This window comes from Glycine max, chromosome 16 (assembly GCF_000004515.6).
Source record: "Glycine max cultivar Williams 82 chromosome 16, Glycine_max_v4.0, whole genome shotgun sequence".
In the NCBI taxonomy this organism is placed as follows: domain Eukaryota; kingdom Viridiplantae; phylum Streptophyta; class Magnoliopsida; order Fabales; family Fabaceae; genus Glycine; species Glycine max.
Genome location: NC_038252.2, coordinates 33,359,022 through 33,380,395, shown reverse-complemented (window position 1 = coordinate 33,380,395; position 21,374 = coordinate 33,359,022). Strand labels below are relative to the sequence as shown.

The following is a 21,374-nucleotide window of genomic DNA, read 5'->3' as shown; positions in this document are numbered from 1 at the left end:
AAAATTATCACTCTTTCTGTCATTAATTTTTCTTCCACAATAATCAACCCACATCCACATCAAAATCACACCTTAATCCATCTTTCCCCCATTCAGATCACCCTCTTAAAACTCATGAAAGAGAAATGAAAGGAAACAAAGCAACCACACAATGTGAAGAAAAACCAAAAAGAACAAAACAACCATCCTCCTCAACAAGTAAGTTTGGATGAGTTACAACAAATACAAGAAAAAAAATAAAAAGGAAAGTTGACCCGACACATTGATCCAACATAACTGCCCCTTTACCTACCAAATATATAGGTTGAACCTATTTTAACAATAGGTTGGAAATTTAAACTTATATTGCTTTGTTTAGCATATCAAATGGGTCAATCCAATGGATTGAACTTATTTTATCATCCCTAATCAAAATCTCACAATTAGAACATTGATCATGGAAAATAAGATAAGGGGAGTGATGGAAATGTGTGTTACGTACTTTCGGCCAATTAAATTTTCTTTCCTTCTAATTTTTCAAATTCAAATTTTAAACCTTTTTTACCCTTTTTCATTTTCTTTCCTCTCTTCCAAAACATACGTAAGTTGGACGTTAGAATATTTCTAAAACTTTCTAGGATTGATATCATACTAAGAAAAGTCTACTTAGAATTAAGACCAATAAATATCATGTGTCATTTTGCTAAAGCACAGAAAATGGAAGCTTAATTTGTCTTTATATTAAATTTCTACAAAGACTAATCATTTCAAAGTCTATGCAATCATTTTACTTTTTAAATTTGATGTGTTTGTGTGCTTAATTTTCTAACCCATCAAAAGAGTTAGAAAATATAAAAGACGAAAATATTATTTTTTGTCATTATTTGAAAGTATTAATATATTTTGATACATGTAAAAATTTACAAAAAAAAATATAATGTATATCCCACTATTTATTTAAAATATCATATTTATATTACAATACAAAAATATCAATATTTCATACTCATTTATACAATCAGTAGTATGAATATAATAAAAACTATAATTTATCTAATTATTATATATACATCATTATTATATAACAATAACATCTACGATATTCGTATTCTATTGCTATAAGACTCAAATATAAATCAAATTCTCAACTATATTATTCGTTGAGAGATTCTTTTTACTAATTTCCTATAATGTAGTTATTGGTCTTCAAGCTCCGCTCTATTTTTTCATGGACTAACAAACAATCATTAATTCATTATATTGTACTATCTTTATAAATATCTCTAATAATTTTATTTTTCATGTGTGCAAAGCACATCGACAAATTTACTTTTATATTTTCTTCGTTGGATGTAAGTGTGACATATTAATTAATATTTTTAGGTAAAGACATATTAAGTAATATTTTTAATTTGATATAACTTATATATTATATATTATAGTATTTTTAAAATGAAATACATAACTTTTTTAAAAGGAAAAACGAGAATTCTATTTTCTAACAATAAAAACTAATAACTGGCACACCTCAAGAGGTGGTCCTTCCAACCATAAACATTGTATCGTATTGAAAAAGGAGAAGTCAATACATTTATTAGCTTATTTTCTGATCAACCCTAGTGTTTATAGGAGCAATATAATTGAATTAATTGTCATAATCAAGCAATATTCCATGATGTTATTAATCAATTATTAATTGAAACAGGTCCAAACCAATCATATTTTTCCTGAAAAAATATTAATTGCAATTTGAGTATCCCATCGTTCATCTCGGCTCGGCTAAAGGAATATTGTGTGTTGCAGAAAGATGTTAATAACTCCGCAATAATGTTGATGCTTCCTGAAAAATCTTTGGAGCAACAAGATGCACGAATAAGTATTTGAATGAGTATTTATAAAAATTAGAATAAAATTGATTTTTAAAATAATAATTTTGATTAAAATCAATTTTAAAGTAAAGTGATTGGATGTCATGGCATTTTTTTTTTTGCATTTCTTCTAGAATTTCTTTTTAGCACCTCAATTTTACTACACCCACTAAATTTTTATTTTATTTTTTTCCAATAATATCGCTCTTACAAGTGAGTGTAGTATCATTACTTCAGAATTATTTTTTTCCAATAATATCGCTCTTACAAGTGAGTGTAGTATCATTACTTCAGAATTATGTTAAAAATGAAGTGAGTTTCATAATTTAAATTCTAAAAATTATATGCATAAAACCTTTTGTATTTAAATTTTGGAATTATGTAAATGCACACTGTTTGCTACACAATTAAAATTAATAGAAATGATAGTTGTGTTCACATGTGGAAAATGATATATTTAACGAGAAAACGAATATTTGATTTTCATTGTGCGTAAAAATTATCTTTGGTCATTGACAACCACATTATAAGCAAAATTAGTCTTTGACTCTCTGAGTCAAAAGACAACCATGATCTCAGGACAAAAAAATTAAAATGTTAGTAATAATGTATCTAAAACACTCTCTTTAACATCTTGTTCGATCTACTATTGTTTGGAATATTTTGAAAATTACAAAATTTTAGTTTCACTTTCATCTAAATTAGAAGAGAGACTTTCATCTTAATATACAAATAGACTTTCAGAAATTTAATCCTGAAATGTGGAATTGACTTTCAAATGTTTAATTCTGAAGCATATAGATAGACTTTTAAAGATTAAATTTTGAAACAACAAAACTATGATTATTAATAAAGAGCATTATTGAAAAAAAATAAGGGAGTGTGAATAACAAAATAAAAAAAAATGATGTCTTAGAATGTGGGTATAAATCTCTCAATCATATAAAACTAGATTATAAAGTGACAAATGTCATCCACTTATATATATTATTTTGGTATCATTATTATACAACACACATTAAAATTTCTCGAGCATGAAGTTTGCAAGATTTGATATATACAAGTAGTTCAATAACAACCTGATGTGGTAGCCCAATAAATCCAACAAGACTTACTAGGATAAGTTCTAATATTATCTTAAAATGTGAATTTGATTCTAATTTAATTATACAAAATCAGTTTGTAACATGTGGAATCTCTAACAGCAGGCGTAAAAAAGTTACTTCTTTCTTTCTTTTTTTGGTTTCAAGAAGGGTCAAAGCCCCTAAACAAAAAAATTTAGTTTGGTTCCTAGCCAGCATACTCTGATGAGATCCATCATGTGAAAGTAAGGATTGAATTGACGACAACCCTTATTAATAAGGGTGAACAACTGTTCAAGAGACACTCGAGTAAGGTCTTCCTAAAATGATTCTCCCAAGCTATTTGCATAACTGAGTAGATTTTAGTGAAAAAGTGAAAAGGAGAGATGATTTTCATCTCTCTTGACAAGGACGGAAACAATTCTCAAATCTGGTTAACACATCCGGTAAAGGCTACCCAGTACCCATCTTTCAATAGATCCCTAACAACAATAACTTGGATTTTACTTTCTGGATCTCCCTTTTTTCTTCTTGCACCTCCCTTTTTTGCTCCTTGCACCTCCAAAGGACCCGAATGGACACAAATACCCTGTCTCTCCCAAGCAAGCCAAGCCTCCACCGAAACCACTGTCGATTGTCAACCCAAACGCCATTGTTGCAACCTCCTTACACCACCACCGAACCAGCCTAATGTAGAAAAGAAAGCACAAAGCCTCCGACGAAGTTAGGAACAAAATAAAAGTTCAAGAATATACAATTTTTTATTCTTTCATAGAAGCCTTTCCAAAAGTATAAAAACATAATTCTGCAAAGGTCCTTTTAGAAGTATAAAACATAACTCCTGAAGAGCCTTTTCAGAAATATAAAAACATATTCTGGAAATGCCTTTTCATAACACTAATTTTTTTATAGTTGTGGAAAGGCCTTTTCAAATGTACAAAAATATAATTTAGGAAAAACCTTTCTTGAAATATAAAAAAATTAATGTATTCTAGAAAGACCTTTCTGAAAGTTATTTTTGTTCTTCTGGAATACACTTTTCTATATTTCCAAAAAAGCCTTTCCAGAAATATGTTTTTTGTTTTTCTAGAACCGCCTTTCCAAAAAGGTCATCTAGGAAATACAAAAAAAAAAAGGAAGTTAAGTGTATTTCAAAAAAATCTTTCCAGAAAGTATAACATGTGAAATTCCAGTTTGGCCTTTTTGTAAAATGGATACGAATTTTTTTAAAAATATGTTTTACAAATTAATGGTTCAAGTAAGAATCAAACTTATTATTTTCGTATTATTAACACAATGTTCTAATCAACCGAACTAATAAATCAATTATATTATAAAATAATTAATGTCACTATATATAATACTAAAATTTTTAATATATATTTAATGCATATGTAAATTTACACAATAAATTTTGTGATCATTAATTTTTATCTAATAATAAATTTTTTATATATATAATTTGTAAATAAAAATCATAAGTTTAATAAAAATTTACATATGTAAAAAAATAAAAAAAATAGTTTAATTATCAATTGTTGTAATAAACATCTAAATACATCATTCAATTAAATATCATATTTGTTTAATTTTCAATCACTGTAATACACATTCAAATACATCATTCAAATAAATACTAAATTTTTTTAACTATTAATTATTGTAATAAATATCTAAATACAACATTCAGTCAAATTTGTTTGATTATCAGATTTTGTAAATAAATTAAATGTATAAAAAATTCTAAATAAATTATAATTTAAAAAAATTTAAAACATACGGATTGGCAATCCGTATGGTTCATACAGATTGGCAATCTGTATGGTTTGTACAGATTCATATGAATCATACGGATTGTCAATCCGTATGTTTTGAAAAAAAAATTTGAACCTCTTCTTCTCCGATAACAAAAAATCATTGAATTTCACCGTATATCCGTAAACAACACGTGTACATCACCGACGATTACAAACACTTACAAAAGGACACTAATGGAAGAAAGTTACACAAAGGGAGTGCGATTTCCCAAAAAAGAAAGGTGTTGCAGAAATGAAAAAACTAATTTGCTGTTTATAATAAAAAATACCCATAAGGACATTTTGGTGGGTATTTTTGGTATTTTGAAAAATTGCTGGGTGTACCAACAAAAATGATGGGTGTCCCAAACACATCCCTCATATGGCTCATGCTTGCATTTTTTTTTAATTTCGGTTAGATATTCTACCCGTTAATTGGGTCTCAAATGATGGAGTTTTGTTTGATTTACATAAGGCCATTGTTTTTTGTCAATTTTTTTATTTCCGATAATACCCTAAATATTGATGAGTGTAGTTTCATTGTTGCAGAGTTTAAACTCTGAAACTAAGAAAAACAACTAAGAAAAAATAATTTCCAAAATTTAAATTTCAAAATTATGTATAAAAAAAATACTTTTTAATATGCATTGTCAAATCATGCTATATTCTAATTTCAAATAACTTATGCTCAATTTTGCTTAGATAATTGTTCTGATATCAAATAATAGGAAAAAAGTTAAAAAAGTTAAAATAGAAATTTTTATTTTGTTTGAATATATGAAGATAAGATGACTATCAGACACTATAGGTATGAAACTTCAACTGCAAAGGTAAGGTTGAAGGAGATGTTTTAAGACTATTTTGTCTATAACTTGTTTTTGTTTTAAAACCTTATTTTGTGTGTCAACTTATACTTTTGCTCTAGATCTCTGGATGCTTTTTATGATTTTCTTTATGACAATTCATTTGGAAAACTACTAATCAATTGTGTTTCGTTGCTATTTTAGGTGCATTTACCTCAATAATACTATATTGAAAGTTAATTAGGAAGTAATAAAAAGAGGATAAGTAGGATTTGGTTGAAGCCGAAATACTTGTTTTCTGCCAGTTTCACTTTGACGCATTGCTCTAAACTTTAGGACAGAGATTACTTCGTCATATAGCAAGATAAATGTAGTTACTATAACAAAACTCCTATTGAACCATCTAAAAGATTAAGATGTATGGGACTGAAGAGATTACAAACGAAATTAATCAAGTTTAAACCATAAGCACCATTACGAAAAGTTTATTATCATTGTTAGTTTGGCAAATTCGATATGCATGGTCTTATTATTATCCTGCATTGCTTTCATTTTATGTTTCAGAGATTCTAACGTGGTGGAGCCAAATTTTCAGGTAAAGTGTCAGTGGGTGTATAATAATGTAGGTATGGAAAGAAAAGAACACAATAAAAGCCAGATTTGTCATACTGATGAACTGTAATAAACCATGGGTGTCACACTTTCAGATCTTCATTCCTTACATCTCTAATCCTTTTTTTTTGGTAATTATTATTCTAACTATTGTAAATCATACATTGAAAAGTTGATCAGTACTTGAGTTACATGCAGTTAAAGAGGTTTAGTTTGGGAGAGGTACTAATGCCATGGGAAGGAAAGGAATGTATGATTGTTAGCAAATAATATGATTGTTATCACATCTATGATTTTAAATTGTCGAGTTGTGGGTCATCATGAATGTAAAGTCCTGAAAAATCTTAAGTAAAAAAAAAAGTAGTAAAATGTATAGTAAGTATTGTTGTTGAAATCTGATTTTATAAACCTTAAAAATCTTAATGTTATGGCCGTTATTGCATTAATTTTAGACTGCAGTTTAATTAAAACCTTGATAATATCCTATATATACCCAAATTGATAAAATAGTGTTTTTTTCCTCTCTTTCCATACCATACAATTAATGTACTTTACACCCACTACCATTAACCTGAAAATTTGGCTCCACCACACATTATTGGAGTCTCTGAAACATAAAAGCAATGTAGGACAACAATATAATTATGCATTCGAATTTGTCAAACTAACCGTGCTAACAAAACTAATTTTGATAATGATGCTCATGATTTAAACTTGATTTTGTTAAAATTGTACATATAGCCCTATATAGGGGGGGGGGGTATATGATGTGAACCTTAAGATAAGTCCAAGTCCCAACTTTACCCTATCAATATGCAAGCATATCATCTCTTCGATTCCAATCCCAAACCTATTTTGCCCCCACCATCATATTTTAATTAGAATGCATTCAAGAAGGAATAAACATTTATTTATCCAAACTATATTGTTGACAATGACAAGGGTCACCAACAAATAAGACAATAGGCAAAGGCAGGCAACTAGTTATTCCTTTAAAGTGTACTAATTAACAAACAAAAGTAGGGTTCTTGCATAGAATGTTGCAATCACCCCAAGTTTGGCCCATATCAAAACAAAGTTCAGTCTCTCTCTCCTTTTACCTCTCTAAGCTAGAGAAAAGGTAGTTGAGGAGGCCAGGTGGGTGCTGCAAAGCCAAAGACCAAAGTAGCTTATTACTTGGAAGACACTTTTCTTTATGGTTCGTCTAATGCATGTATGACTAAAATTGTTCCTACAATGTTACTTTGTTTAAGAGGGCTAGCTTATGTCTAATGAGTTGCACAAGAAATATCTATTGTTAGGTTTTGTTAGTGTGTGTAATTTTGGCACGGCATATATGTGGTCACATGCATTATGTAATAATTCAGAACAGAAAAAGCAAAAAGGGAAAGGTGTAAATGTGGCTGACGAGATCATGTCCTTAATTAATTCATAGCCTTTATTAAAATATACGTTTCTTTGTAAAAAAAAAAATGGTTATTTCGTGATTACCAGTGAGAAAGGAGGGAAATATTGCTTCCAGTTGACGTATCTTGAAAGACATATCCACACCATGCCATTACCATACTGAAAGGAAGAAGGATATAAATTTTATACGTATAGGAGACGCAGTTTCCATTTTTCTCGTAATTTTAATTACTTAGTTATATTTTATTTTTAATTTGAAATTTTTATTAAAAAACAGTTGGGAACAGCACCCCATAATTCATAGAAATCAATCAATAGTGATTTTTTTCTTACAGCACCATAGGTTTACTATCTTCCTTTCAAATATGTCGATAAAAAGAAAATGGCAAAAGGTTTCTATTTTTTTACAATGACGAAAATTACGTTATTATTATTATTATAGTATTAAAATTATAATTAAAATAGTTAAAAAAAAAGAACAGATACAAATAATTAAACACTTAACTTTTGGAGGTATAAATTAGCTGCAATACTTATATATAGAACAAATAGAAACTTCTCACACAAGACTTTCTTGGCAAAAGGTGATAAACTTTAATAATGACTAAGTTTTAAATTAAGAATTAATCTTTAAAGAATTAAAATATGCAGAGATACTTCAAAGTCTCACAGAGGAAAAAATGTCCTAATTATGATATTTATAAAAAAATAAAATAATAAGAACAAACTTAACTGGAAAAAAAATCAAAGGGACCCATGCAATCACGCGGGTATCATACTAATTAATGCCTAAAAGTACATATTAAGAACATGTGACTAATTGAAGTAACCAACTCCAGTAAAAAATGCTAACTTGTACGAAAACTGTAGTGTAGAACAAAAGCGACTTTCCTTTGATTCTACGTACAATTGGGTATAATAAAATGAAGCCAAATAATTACAATTAACAAATTAATTCAAAAATTCAGAAAGTAATTTAAACCTTACCCAGACAGCAAGGCATCTCTTGCAAACACATCATTTTGTGTCCCTTCTTTGCTCACAATGGTCATCATCATACCAATGACTACTCAAAATGACAAATTCAAACTGCATCTGATTTGGAGTTCAGTTTCCTTTGCTTTTAGCACGAGAAAAGGCTACCAATGTATTGTTGCTCATAAGACAACGACAACACAAAGTGAAAAAATCAAATGCAGATTTGAAGGTTTTAAGTACCTTTTTATTCAAATTTGTTGTATTTATTGTCCCTTAATTAGTCCTTGTAAAGGTCAATGTTTGCTGAATTTGTAAATGTCAATTGTTAAGGAAAAAAAACTGTACTAAATTATTGTCTTAATTTGCTTTTAGTATGAAATTAAAGGACTCAAAATAAAAGAAACGTAAGGGTTATAATTAAGTAGTGAGTTGAAGGCAAAGAAGAGGAGAGAAAATAAGAACATGTGGAAAATTAAAGACACCTGTCTTCAACCTCTCATATATAAATGAATTGCCCTGCGTGCTCTGCGTTGTTAATTACCTAACAAATGTTATTTTTTAATCAAACCATGAGAACAATGTTGACGAAACCTTAAAGGCCTCTGCAAGAACGGTGAAACAAGGTGAACCCATATATCTTATGGAAAATAGAACAATGTGTTCATAGTTCATACACATACCAAAGGTAGTTGAGCAAAAGTTGTTGCCCAACAAATGGTCTTCATCACACAGTCCCTTTTCACTAACCAGTCAACACATTAAAAATTTTAACAATTGGCTCAGAATTTATAATATTATAATTAAATAGATTTCACATCTGCTATAATTTTAGAACGTAATCAGAATAATGAAACTTTCATTTTTATAATCGTTTATATGTCAACTTAATATAAAATAGAGCGCATTTTACAACTCGTCCTCTATATAGTGTATTTACTTGTCTGTTACATCCTGCTGCACCACATTTGTCTCTGGCTTGATGTTCAGAGACACAACAATCTTTAAAATCGCCACTTTTCTCTTTGGTGCCTGAAGCTTGATCCTGAATGGGAGACTTGGAAGCATAAACATCAGATTAGGCATAATTCTTCATTCCAATTGACGACATGTTACATACATAATATTGTTACAGAAACTTTGTCATACTATCCTTAGCTCCAAATAAAGAAAAAAAAAAAGAAGCTTTCTGTCATATATGGTTCTTAATTTGTGGAAACAAAACATTGCTCTAGTGCAGCTCTTTTCCAGAGTTTTACTTGCACTGGGAAAAATATAACAAAAAGAGTCAGCTCTAAAACATGATGTTAGAATTATGCAATTAAAGTGCTTGGCGTCTATGTGATAGCCATTTCCAGAATATTTATTGATAATACATCAGAGTAGATTGGAAAAAGAGCATACAAAATCAGCAGTGCTAACTGAATTTATTATTCACATATAGATATCATAACCATTGTCTGTAACGAGCAGATAAGAAATTTTTCTCTTAGAAATATAAAAGAAATAATCTCGTTTGAGTTAAAAACCAAGACAGTTCAGAGAAGCGAAAATATAAAATAAAAACAGAAGTTGTAAAACATATAAGACATCACCGAAACTACTAGAATCCTCTAGAACAATATTGGATTTGACCTAACAACAAAATGTCAAATCATGAACTTTTCAGCTGAATTTGAATAAAACATAGCACCAAATCCTATTACTATTTTAATTAATCCTTCACCCTTAACTCACGTGGATCAGAATATGTTATCATATATTAAAATCAGAGTTGCCAAATTGTCAACAACCAAACTTGTTGTTATTAATGGGAGGAAGAAATTCTCAACACAAAAAGGTACTATATAAGCAAAAAGAAATTACAATCCCGAGAATCAATAGGCATTAATTGCAATTTGGATAAGAACAGCAATAGCATCCTCCAAAGCTTTGTTATATGCAGCAGATTACAAAATTGTAGCAGTCATTAATACCAATTTGCATTATGCACGCTATTTTGTTCCCATTGCTGTTGTGGAAGTACTTTTGCTCCAGACATGGAATGGAAATTGAACAGGAATTTTGTTTTTTTGTGCCATCGATTGAGTTTGTATAAGTGAGGACATGTTGATCTTCTGACCACTTTTGTTTTCGAAATTATAATAATTACTAGTTCGCTATCTAAATTCATGGGAAATTGAAAATTGATTCCCACGAGACTGTATTCTTGTTGTACATTACACTTCTCAGGTGTTCTTAGAAGTCCTCTTCCTACTGGTAAGCCGTATCATATTCACTCTCCCCTGCATTCTGATTTCTACTTATAAATAAGTTAATGTCTAAGAGCAGGGTTGAATGAGCATAGAAAAAAAGATATTTTCTATGAAGTTTTAAAACAAATTTTACCGAATTACATTGTAATTGATCAAATTCCAGAACCAGCCATTCAGTATTCTGTTCTGTTAGGCTCTAACGTAGCTAACCCTACTGCGTATATATACGAACTGGCTTAGCACACTTTACATTAGTGGTTGGGTCTTGAACATATATAGTTTGTTATGCTTTAAATTAATATTATGCATTGTGTTACTTCTATGATTGGGACAGCTAATAGAGGATGGGGTTGGATTTTGGAAATGAGGGGCTCCCATACAAGTCTAGATCCTGTTTAGTTTGTGAACTAAAACTATGTTTTGGTTTTGCCTATCTCTTATGCTTTTAAAATTATTCTAGAATCCACCTACAGTTTTTTTATTCAAAAATAAGCCTTGGAGTGTTAAGATGATGGTGTCAAGTTCACTTATATAATTTGTTTGGTGACCTATTGTGGAAAATCTCTCTCGTATTTATTCTCTTTGATTTTTCAAAAAATTGATATCAGAGCCAATGGTTCGACTTGGTCATCGGCTTAGACGAGTAAGATGGCGTCGATGGATTCATGTATATAGAGTTCTTTGTATCAAAAGTCTTTCTGACGGATGAATTCATGCATGAATGTCAAGTAGCAGAGTTGTAGGTATTGCAATAATGCAAGATACTAGAACATGTTGTAACAATGGCTAGACATGCTGGGGGGCAGTAACAATTAAGCTCTAAGGGTCATCATTGAATATTCCTGAATTGAAAATGGCTTATGCTCTAGGGGAAGACTAACATGTGAAAGAGACACAAACTTGAAGGAAAAGATTATTAAAGTACAAGTACGAGTAGAAGTCTCACATGATATAGAAATGAAAAAGTTGAGTACCATATAATAAGTGAAGAAAAAATTATAAATATGAGCCTTATGATTTTAGGTTAAGATGTGATGTAAAAATCACTACTTGGGATAAAATATTGAGAGGAAAGAGAATTGACTTAGAGCCTTTGTCTTAGTTTACGCGTCGTTGTGCCATTAACAATTGATAATTCTGTCTAACATGTTATATTGTGAACATAAATATTTCTCTCCTTATTTGTTCAGTTTACATATTTCTGGTGTCAAAATATTCTTTTTATTGTACTTTTATATCATTTAAAATAAATTTGCTTTTGAATTTTCTCTTGGATCAGATACCATTCAAAGAATTTCAGATAATGTAAATGCACTGGTTTTTTTTTTAATTTTGATTTTGTGGCATTTTTTTTAGGAAAAATGTAAATTATATTAAATCCAAAATGATACAACAATAAACGGAACATACTCCGCAGGTAGAGAAAATCAAAAGCTTCCCTAATACAAGAAGGTCTATATCAAAAAGGCCCATAAAAGGTATTTGAGTTTGTCACTTTAACGAGCATCATCCATATGCTTAGAAAAAGTCTATGTAAAATTAACACAAACAAGGCTTAAACATCATTTTGGTTACTATAAATGAGTGTGTTTTCTACTTTAGTTTTTCAAAGTTTTTTATTTTAGTCCTAGTCAAACTTAAAAAAAAAATATTTAGTCTTTATTGTCAAGTAAAAATATTAATTGACGACATAGCATGGAATTACATTAACCTTTAATTGACTTATAAAGATTTTAACAATAAATAATATGTAATTATTTTTAGTAAATTATGTTTTAAATTTCTCATCAATTAATCTCACATCATCAATTATTTTAGACATATAAGAATTTAAAAATTCAATTTACCAAAAAATTTACATATAATAGCATGTCAAACAATTAATATCGTCGACAGAACAATGAACTACCAACATCACTCGTAACCTATTGATAGTTGATAACAAACAATAAATTCAAATATTAAAATTACAAAGCACTAAAATATATACAAAAAAAATTTATATATTAAAGTACTAAAAAAATCCTTAATTTTATAAGGACAAAAAATAATTATTTAAACCCACAAAAAATATGATGTGTTATTTTATCAAATTACGATATATACAATATTAATTTACCTTTACACTAATGTTTTGCACAGATTACGAATTAAGGCATTTATTCCTAAATTAGGGAGACTTCGCCTAAAAGAAAAATTAGTATTGCAATAGATTTATTGTAAATACTTGTGGTGAACCTTCAACGAATCATGATCATGATTTGACAGGCTAAGCCCATGATGAACCATACGTGGTCCACTCCTATCTTGAAAAGGTAATCTCCAAGAGATATTTTCAGTGATACCAGTGAGAATATGGCAGACTTCTTATTAAACTAGAAGTTTGATAGTTTACAACATTTAGAAAAGTGTATCAATTTAAATGGCAGAATACAAATAAAAAAATGAAAATTGCAAAAGAAATGGCAAAACTGCATGAAATGAAGTTGTGTTTTAGACTGCCTATGATCCTTTCCCTTTTCTTATGAAACTTATTCCTAAAATAAGGACTAGATGATGGGATCTAATTGGCACTCTCATATTGGTGCTACGGAAGAGAGAATTTCAAATTAGCATTCATTGTGTGAATTTCATTTACAGATATACCCTTTTTTATCTTCGTGATAATTGTGAGATAATAGATAAAATGTGATAAGTCCAGCAACCTAACACTAGCTTGATGCAATTTTTAATGCTCTGCTTGCTACTTTTGGCAAAGCAAAAGTGCATGTAGAGAAGGGGTCTAACACAAGGATGCAAATATACTGGTAGTAACTAGGAACAAATAGGGTATCTTGCATTCTTCTTCTCGTGCACAAATTTGATTCACAGTTAAGTATAGCTGCACTAGGAGAATATAGTAGAAAGCATTGTTGAAGATGAATATGAAGTGGTGAAATTTTAGATATCACAGATCTAAGCACAATAATGAAAAACAAACAGCATTACAAATATATTATACAATAAATACAACAATAGCATACTAAGTTTCTGGAAACAAGATTTTGCAGTTCATTACTTAAATACAAAACATTGTAAACTCCTATACTAAAGAATTATCTCGCATTTGTAGCTGCCAACAATGGTTTCTTCTCTGATCAGAAGCGTGCAGCACATCTGCAACAATCAGCATTTTTTTGTACAACAATTAATGTGCTGGATTAATTACAAGATATAAACAGAATTATATTTTTTCATATAAAATTGAAAATGAAAGTATACATGCAGGGACCATGGCCCCCAAGTTTTTTCACAAAGTGTATTTAAAATACCATGCTAAAAGAATTACGGTCCCCTTAAAATTTATGAAAAAAAATATTGAAATATAATACATGTCATCTTAGTTGACACTTAGGGAGACAAAAAGAAAAAAGAAAGAGAAGTGTATGTATAATAGGTAATATAATGTGATAATGTGATAGTAAAAAGTGAGATAAAAAGAAATTAAAGATAATAATAAAATATTTGTAATGTGTAAGTGTACATTTATAATTATGGAAAATCATTTTAAAAAAATGCATCTATTTGTTTCTTCTATAAATGTCTAATTAATATATTTGAAAGAGTTTATGTTTCTAATAATTAGGAATAAAAAATTTATTTATTTATTTTCATATAAATGATAAAATTAATTAGATAGTAATGTTTTTATGCTTAATATAGTATATTTTTTCTTTGTAAAAAATATAAAAAAAATTACAAGTTAAATAATAATTAGGTTAAATTATTATTACTATTCTTGGGCTCCTTTAAGTGAAATCCATATTGCTCTTTTTGATCAGTGAAGCAATTTCTTGATATATGTAAAATAAAACATAGTCAGAACATAAACCATGAAATTGACAAATAAATCTAGAACATACCTTTTTGCCTTGGAGCGATCAGCAACACTTCCCACATTCACCATAAGCATACATATGCATAGTCTGTTAATCTGTTCAGAAATCTGATGTAAGCAATTCTCCAAGGACGCCACAGTAGTAATGGCCCTAATAAGCCCCAAAATCCAGTGAAGTATCCAATCCCCAAGCTGATGTATAATCCCTCATAGAAAACTGAATCATCACCTTTGACTGGTGGTTCTTGATGCTCTGCTGTTGTCTGATCTCCATCCCCAGGACAAGTTTTGTTAAGTTGTTCACCACAAAGATCAATGTTTCCTTCAAAACTAGAGGCTTCAAAGGTTTCAAAATGTCTTCCTGATGGGATTCTTCCAGACAGAGAGTTGTGTGACAAGTCTAATTTTTGCAAATAATCAATTTCAGAAAGAGAAGAAGGAATTCTCCCAGAGATGTGATTTCTGGACAAGTCAAGTGATTCTAGGGAACTTAAATTACCAATCTGAGAAGGAATTTCTCCGCTCAAATTGTTTCTTGATAGATTCAAAGAAACTAACCCAAGCAAATATCCGACCTCTTTTGGTATTTCACCCATTAAATTGTTACTAGAAAGATCAATGCTTTTGAGATTTAACTCTGGATCCTTGAACCCCCGTTCCACACCTTTCCACATCCATGTTATGTCAAGCGTATAACCTCCATATCTGTAACCACCATAAATTTCTAAGTAAGTCTGATTATTCCAATATATATTAGATATAGTGTCACTTGAGTCGATGCTCTGTTCAGACATTGCAGTGAAATTCTTTAAGCATGTTGGAATTCCACTTGACAAGTTATTCCTTGAAAGATCCAACAATTGAATACGGTTCAAATAACAGAGAGGAATGGGTAGATTTCCTGAGAGGTGATTTCTTCGCATGTTCAAGATTATCAATTGCTGCATACTTTCTCCAATCCATGATGGTATTGGACCCGACAACATATTTTCACTCAGGTCCAGCATAAATAAATTGCTGCAATTCTTCAAAGAAGAAGGCAACTCACCCATTAAACCATTGTTTCGTAAAACCAAGGCTTCCATATAAACAAGGGCGCCCATGGACATAGGAATCTTCCCTGACAATTTATTGCTGCTTAAATCAAGAAACAGTAATTGCTTTACTGATTTCCAACAATCTGGGAGTTGCCCCTTTATTTGATTATGTGACACATCTAATATGGCCAAATTTGCAGCTGTGCTTTGGCCACATAAGAATGAAGACAAATCTGAAAAATTATTTTCAGACAGAATCAGCTGGGAAGCTTGTAGTAAAAATGACGGAATTTTACCCTCAAACTGATTTGTATTCAGAAGTATAGACGGTCTGTTAGGAAGCTTCAATGATATATTAGGAATTGTACCAATGAGATAATTGTTGGACATATTTAAGAACATCACATATTGCAAGTTATTCCAAAACCAGTCTGGTAGAGAGTCATTAATCCCGTTATCAGAAATATCAAGCCAATACAAAGAACTTTGAGTCTTGAGCCAATTAGGAAAGGTGGGGCCCAACTTGCAAGATCTGAGTCCCAATGTTCTTAATTGGAATGGAGGAACCCAACTCGGGACTAATTTCAGAGACAACGAGTTCCCTGATAACATCAAGGATCTTAATTTGGAAAAATTAGAAAGATGGGATTCAGTGACGTCACCCTCCAACGAATTCCCAGCCAAGTTAAGAATCTGCAACTCTGATAGCAATCCAATGCTTTTAGGTAACAGGCCAGTCAACCGGTTATAAGATAAATCCAACCTCTTAAATATGTCTCTGTTGCACCATGAAGAATTTTTGAAGAAGCTAGAAATTTCCCCATTCAACTTGTTATTTGAGAGGTCTAACAACTGCAATGTGCACATGTTACCAAAGAAAGATGGAATCACGCCTTGCAGTTTGTTACCGGCGAGGTCAAGAATTTCAAGAGAGTTCATTACTTTCCCAAATCCATCTGGAATGGTACCTTCTAACATGTTATCATAAAGGAAAAGGTTATGAAGATCTGTGGTGGATTTAAGGAGCCAGTAAAATATTGTTGATGATTTCAACAGATTTGAGGAGAGATCAAGGGACACAAGAGAAGATGAAGAACTCATAATGAAAGAAGATGACATAAGAAAACTTTCATCCGTCAGACCACAATTTTGCAAATGAAGATTTTGAAGTTTTGAGCTGAAGTTGAAACCACCTTGAAAGACTGATGATGTCATATTATTATAGGAAAGGTCAAGGATACCAAGAGAAGGAAAGTTTGGGCAGAGAGGAGATGACAAAACAATGTTATTATCACGAAGATAAAGCTCCTGAAGATTAAGACTAAAGTTTGACAACAGTTGAAATGTTGAGGATGTGAGCTTATTTGAAGAAAGATCAACAATGGTAAGAGCAGTGGAAGAGTTGGAAGGTGAATAAAACAGAGATTGAATATTTGTATCTGAAAGAGAACAATCAAATAGCCTCAACTCTCTTATGTTTGGAATAAGCTTGCTGATCATTTGTAGCCAAGAAGAGGAAAGGTTGTGTAGTGAACTTAGCTTAAGTTTTGTCAAGGAAGACAGATTTGTCAACCACTCTGCATCCTTAGATTTCACATCAAAATTGCCACCAAGTCCAAGAGTGTGCAGCAAAGGAAGATTCCCAACCTGGAAAGGGAGTGCTCCCGAAAATGAATTCTCACCAAGATCAAGATACCTCAACTGTGAGAGATTTCCAAGTTGATATGGGAGTTCCCCATCTAGATAATTGTCACTTAGATCAAGATATTGTAAATGTGTAAGGTTTCCAAGTTGATAAGGGATTTGTCCATGGAGATAGCTATTGCCACCTAGATCAAGAGACAGTAAATGTGCAAGCTTTCCAAGATCAGAAGGAATACTCCCAAAAAATGAACAATGAGAGAGATTGAGATATCTTAAGTTGGTGAACGAGCCCATGAGTTCTGGGAAATGACTCCATTCAAAAGCATTATTGCTGAGATCCAAGTGTTCAATATTTTCAAGGGCAATTAATGAGGAGATATTGATTGTACCTATCAAATATTGTATATCATGACCACGGAGATGAAGCGTCTCAACATGACGAGTTTGCAAATATTGTGTACCATGACCACGGAGATGAAGCATCTCAACATGACCAGTTTGATTGTTGCATCGAATGCCTTTCCATTTGCAACAGTCTCTGTTACTGTCATCGTCCCTCCATGTAGACAGAATGCCATAGTCGTCTATGAGGCCATGTTTGAAGTTGAGGAGTGCTTGTCTCTCAGTCTCAATGCACTTAATTTCTGCACTATTGGGAAGGCTGTTGAATCCAAGAATGGATACTGCAGCATGCAATAAAAGCAGCACAAGTGCATAAAATAGTTTCTGAAAATAACAACTCATTATGAAATGACTAAGAGTAAAACAAAGATCGGTTACTGTGATCAGTTTTCTCTTTAATTGTCAAGTATCAAAGATGGAGCCTGCGGCAGGATTTATATAGCTGATAGTATTGCTAAATGACAGGGTTGTTTATTCTCGTTCACTTATCAAAGACAACAAAATAAGGAAATTTTCTCTTAAAAAAAATATTTTTAAAATAAAAATACAAAGACTCCATATACGAGGTTTATCTATTTTTATTTCCTTTATTACAATCAGGTGATCAGCAATTTAAACTTACCACTCTTCATGGAAAAAATATAGAATTTATAATAAAAAAATCAATAATTATATAATTGTGTAATCAAATTATTTAAGTCCACTAAAAAATATGATGTGTTATTTTACCCATGTACATGAAATGCAAGATTAATTTGTCTTTACATGAATGTTTTCACCTATTAGCAATTTTAAGTCTTTGCACTAGAAATAAAAAAGTCTTTGCATTTGCTTTTAAATTTACAAATGGAGGAAGATATTTTGGATCAGTTAAAATGGGTATTTTACATCAATTTCTACATTGTAAATCTTCTCCATCTAAAATGGATGTATTCCATTGTGCATACGTTAGTTTTCAAAACAATTATTGGTCATTTTGCTGATATGAAACAACTCAGTAAAATGAAGATGGGGAACAGGGATGATAGTACGACCATACAAATAAGTTGTTAATTCTTGTTCAAAGACAAGAAAACAAACTAAGTTTTTCAAAAGTAATTTTTTAGAATAAAGAAAAAAGATGACGAGGAAAAACATAGTATGGCTAAATAAAGTTGTTAATTCTGGTTCACTTATCGAAGACAACAAAATACGGGAATTTCCTCTTAAAAAAACTTTATTTTAAAAATTAAAATACGAAGACTCCATATACGATGCTTATATATTTTAAATTCCTTTATTACACTCAGGTGATAAGCAATTTATAATAAAAAAAATTCAATAATTATAATAAATAAAATTATTTCATATATTAATTACAGGTTCATCAAGCTCTACTTCATATTGTACCAGCAAGTTGTAACAACTAAAATTTCATCAGATGATTGAACAAGAAAATAATGTTACAAATTTTAATAAATAAAAAATATAACTATGATTATTAGTCTTTCAATGTTTTTTATTTTAGTCCCAGTAAAAAATTTTTTTTTTTAAAAAAAGATCAGTCCATATTATCAACAAAATAAGTATTTAGTATGCTCCCTTCAAGCCTAGAAGACATATCCTCTTAATTGTGAACCAAAGTAAAGGTTATATGAAGGAAAAATAAAAATAAAGATGCACTTAGCCAATGTAATAAGAGAAAATTGTGGGACAGCATGATAGTTGTTGTGGTAAAGTGATTGCGCCGGTGGAAATATAAAAGGAGAGAAATATCGTTAGTGACACTGTCTAGTACTTTTTTTTTGTCATAAAGAAAAAAAAATTAATGTATATTATTGATTAAAATTTATTAAAAATTATAAATTTAAATTGGTGAGTTCTATTTTTTATTTAATGATTATATATATTTCTTAATTTTGATGTGAAATCATTGATTAAAATTTGTGATTTTTTTGTAAATTTTAATAAATAACAGAAAAGAGTATTGTTAGTCTTCATAAGAGATAAAAATAGGTGTAAGGTGTATAAAAGAAGAAAAATAAAAAGGAGAGTGATGGAAATGTGTGTTACTTTCTGCTAATTAAATTTTCTTTCCTTCTAATTTTTTGAAATCAAATTTTAAACCTTTTTTACCCTTTTTCATTTTCTTTCCTCTCTTCCAAAACATAAGTAAGTTGCACGTTAGAGTATTTCTAATTCTTTCTAGGATTGATGTTATTTTGTTAAAGCAGATAAAATGCAAGCTTAATTTGTCTTATATAAAATTTCGATAAAGACTGAGAATTTCAAAGTCTATGCAATCTTTTTACCTTTTAAATTTGATGTGTCTTTTAAATTTGATGTGTTTGTATGCTTAATTTTTTAATCCATCAAAAGAGTTAGAAAACATAAAAGACGACAATACCTTTTTTTGTCATTATTTGAAAGTACTAATATATTTTGATACATGTAAATTTTTTTTAAAAAAATTATAATATATATATATATATATATATATATATATATATATAATGCTATTTATTTAAAATATAATACTTATATTACAATACAAAAATATCAATATTTCATATTCATACAATCAATATAAATATAATAAAAACTATAATTTATCTAATTATTATGATATATATATATATATATATATATATATATATATATATAACAATAACATTCGTATTCTATTACTATAAAACTCAAATAAAAATTAAATTCTCAACTATATTATTCATTGAGAGATTCTCAACTACATGAAAGATCATCAATGGATAAGGAAAATATGGAAAGACCAAATTTACAAGAAAAAAAAATGGTGGACCAAATTTCAAAGTTGGCAATAAACAAATTAAACTAAAATAAAACTTAATTGCCAAATTTTCTGAGATAATGACCTGCAAATCAAATCAATTTTGATGGCAATGTTGTAACAACCTTAATAATTTCTGACATTTCTGCGCGCGTTCCATCTTTGCATAAATTGACTTCCAAGTCAATGCAAAACAAAAGACACTATGACAAAGTTTTGCATGTGATAGAAAATTGGAAACTTTGTGTCGAACTTTTTGGCTAAAGAAACCTCTACTCACCCACAACACACTTTCTATCCCTCTCATTCTCTCCATTGATGATATTTGCTTTGTCTTATACTAATAAATAAGCAAATTAGAATCACCCCATTAACAAACTAATTTTTTTTAGTAATCCAATTAACAAACCAATTTGCAAGATTTCTTTGGCTAATTAACGCGATTATGATTTCTAAATTTTTTGGGATACACATACCAATTATATATGTAAGTTCTAAAAGATAGAAACTATATAATTCTATTACTATAATAAAGGTGTATTCTTTTTTAATTGACAAATTATTTAGTTTATTAATTTTTTTTATTCAAATTAAATTTATTCAATATTATTTAATTCCAGTCAACTACTTGCTGAAACTAATTATCCCCTTCACTGAAATATGAAGGTTTTTACAAATTACAAAATACATTTTAAAGAGAAAAACTAAAACAATAAAATTGATACATGAAGTAGAAAAATCAAATAAATCATGTTTGCAGATAGTTCCAATTTAATTCAAATGAAAATCATGGACCCGACCTGACATAGCATAACGAAAGGGTTAGAAAATGAATGTTGGTTTGCGTGAGGA

The 21,374-nt window shown here is 29.8% G+C and overlaps 2 protein-coding genes, 1 long non-coding RNA gene and 1 other non-coding gene across 4 annotated transcripts in view; 2 read left to right on the top strand and 2 right to left on the bottom strand.

The window, feature by feature from the left end:
* Positions 1–3,582, bottom strand: part of LOC102660657 (receptor-like protein EIX2) — a 39,542-nt gene extending 35,960 nt beyond the window's left edge. The window contains exon 1 of the mRNA XM_014769155.3: positions 3,489–3,582. Coding sequence (XP_014624641.2) covers positions 3,489–3,582 — 94 coding nt within the window. The remainder of the gene's footprint in view (positions 1–3,488) is intronic.
* On the top strand, positions 3,297–3,401 carry LOC112999836 (U6atac minor spliceosomal RNA). The gene has a single exon (XR_003265054.1). It is a non-coding gene; the product is annotated as a U6atac minor spliceosomal RNA (small nuclear RNA).
* Positions 3,583–5,522: 1,940 nt separating the features above from the next.
* On the top strand, positions 5,523–6,242 carry LOC121173737 (uncharacterized). The gene is made up of 2 exons (XR_005889067.1): positions 5,523–5,555; positions 6,124–6,242. It is a non-coding gene; the product is annotated as an uncharacterized lncRNA (long non-coding RNA).
* Positions 6,243–13,568: 7,326 nt separating this feature from the next.
* On the bottom strand, positions 13,569–18,125 carry LOC102662522 (receptor-like protein EIX2). The gene is made up of 2 exons (XM_006599445.4): positions 14,680–18,125; positions 13,569–13,933 (listed from the first exon to the last, which is right to left on the bottom strand). The coding sequence occupies exon 1, from the start codon at positions 18,077–18,079 to the stop codon at positions 14,717–14,719; it is 3,363 nt and encodes a 1,120-aa protein (XP_006599508.1). The 5' UTR covers positions 18,080–18,125; the 3' UTR covers positions 13,569–13,933; positions 14,680–14,716.
* Between the last annotated feature and the right edge of the window lie 3,249 nt (positions 18,126–21,374).

What these genes read in the sequence shown, in the direction of transcription:
- LOC102662522 (XM_006599445.4), bottom strand. Translation starts at nt 18,079, where the DNA reads ATGAGTTGTTATTTTCAGAAACTATTTTATGCACTTGTGCTGCTTTTA.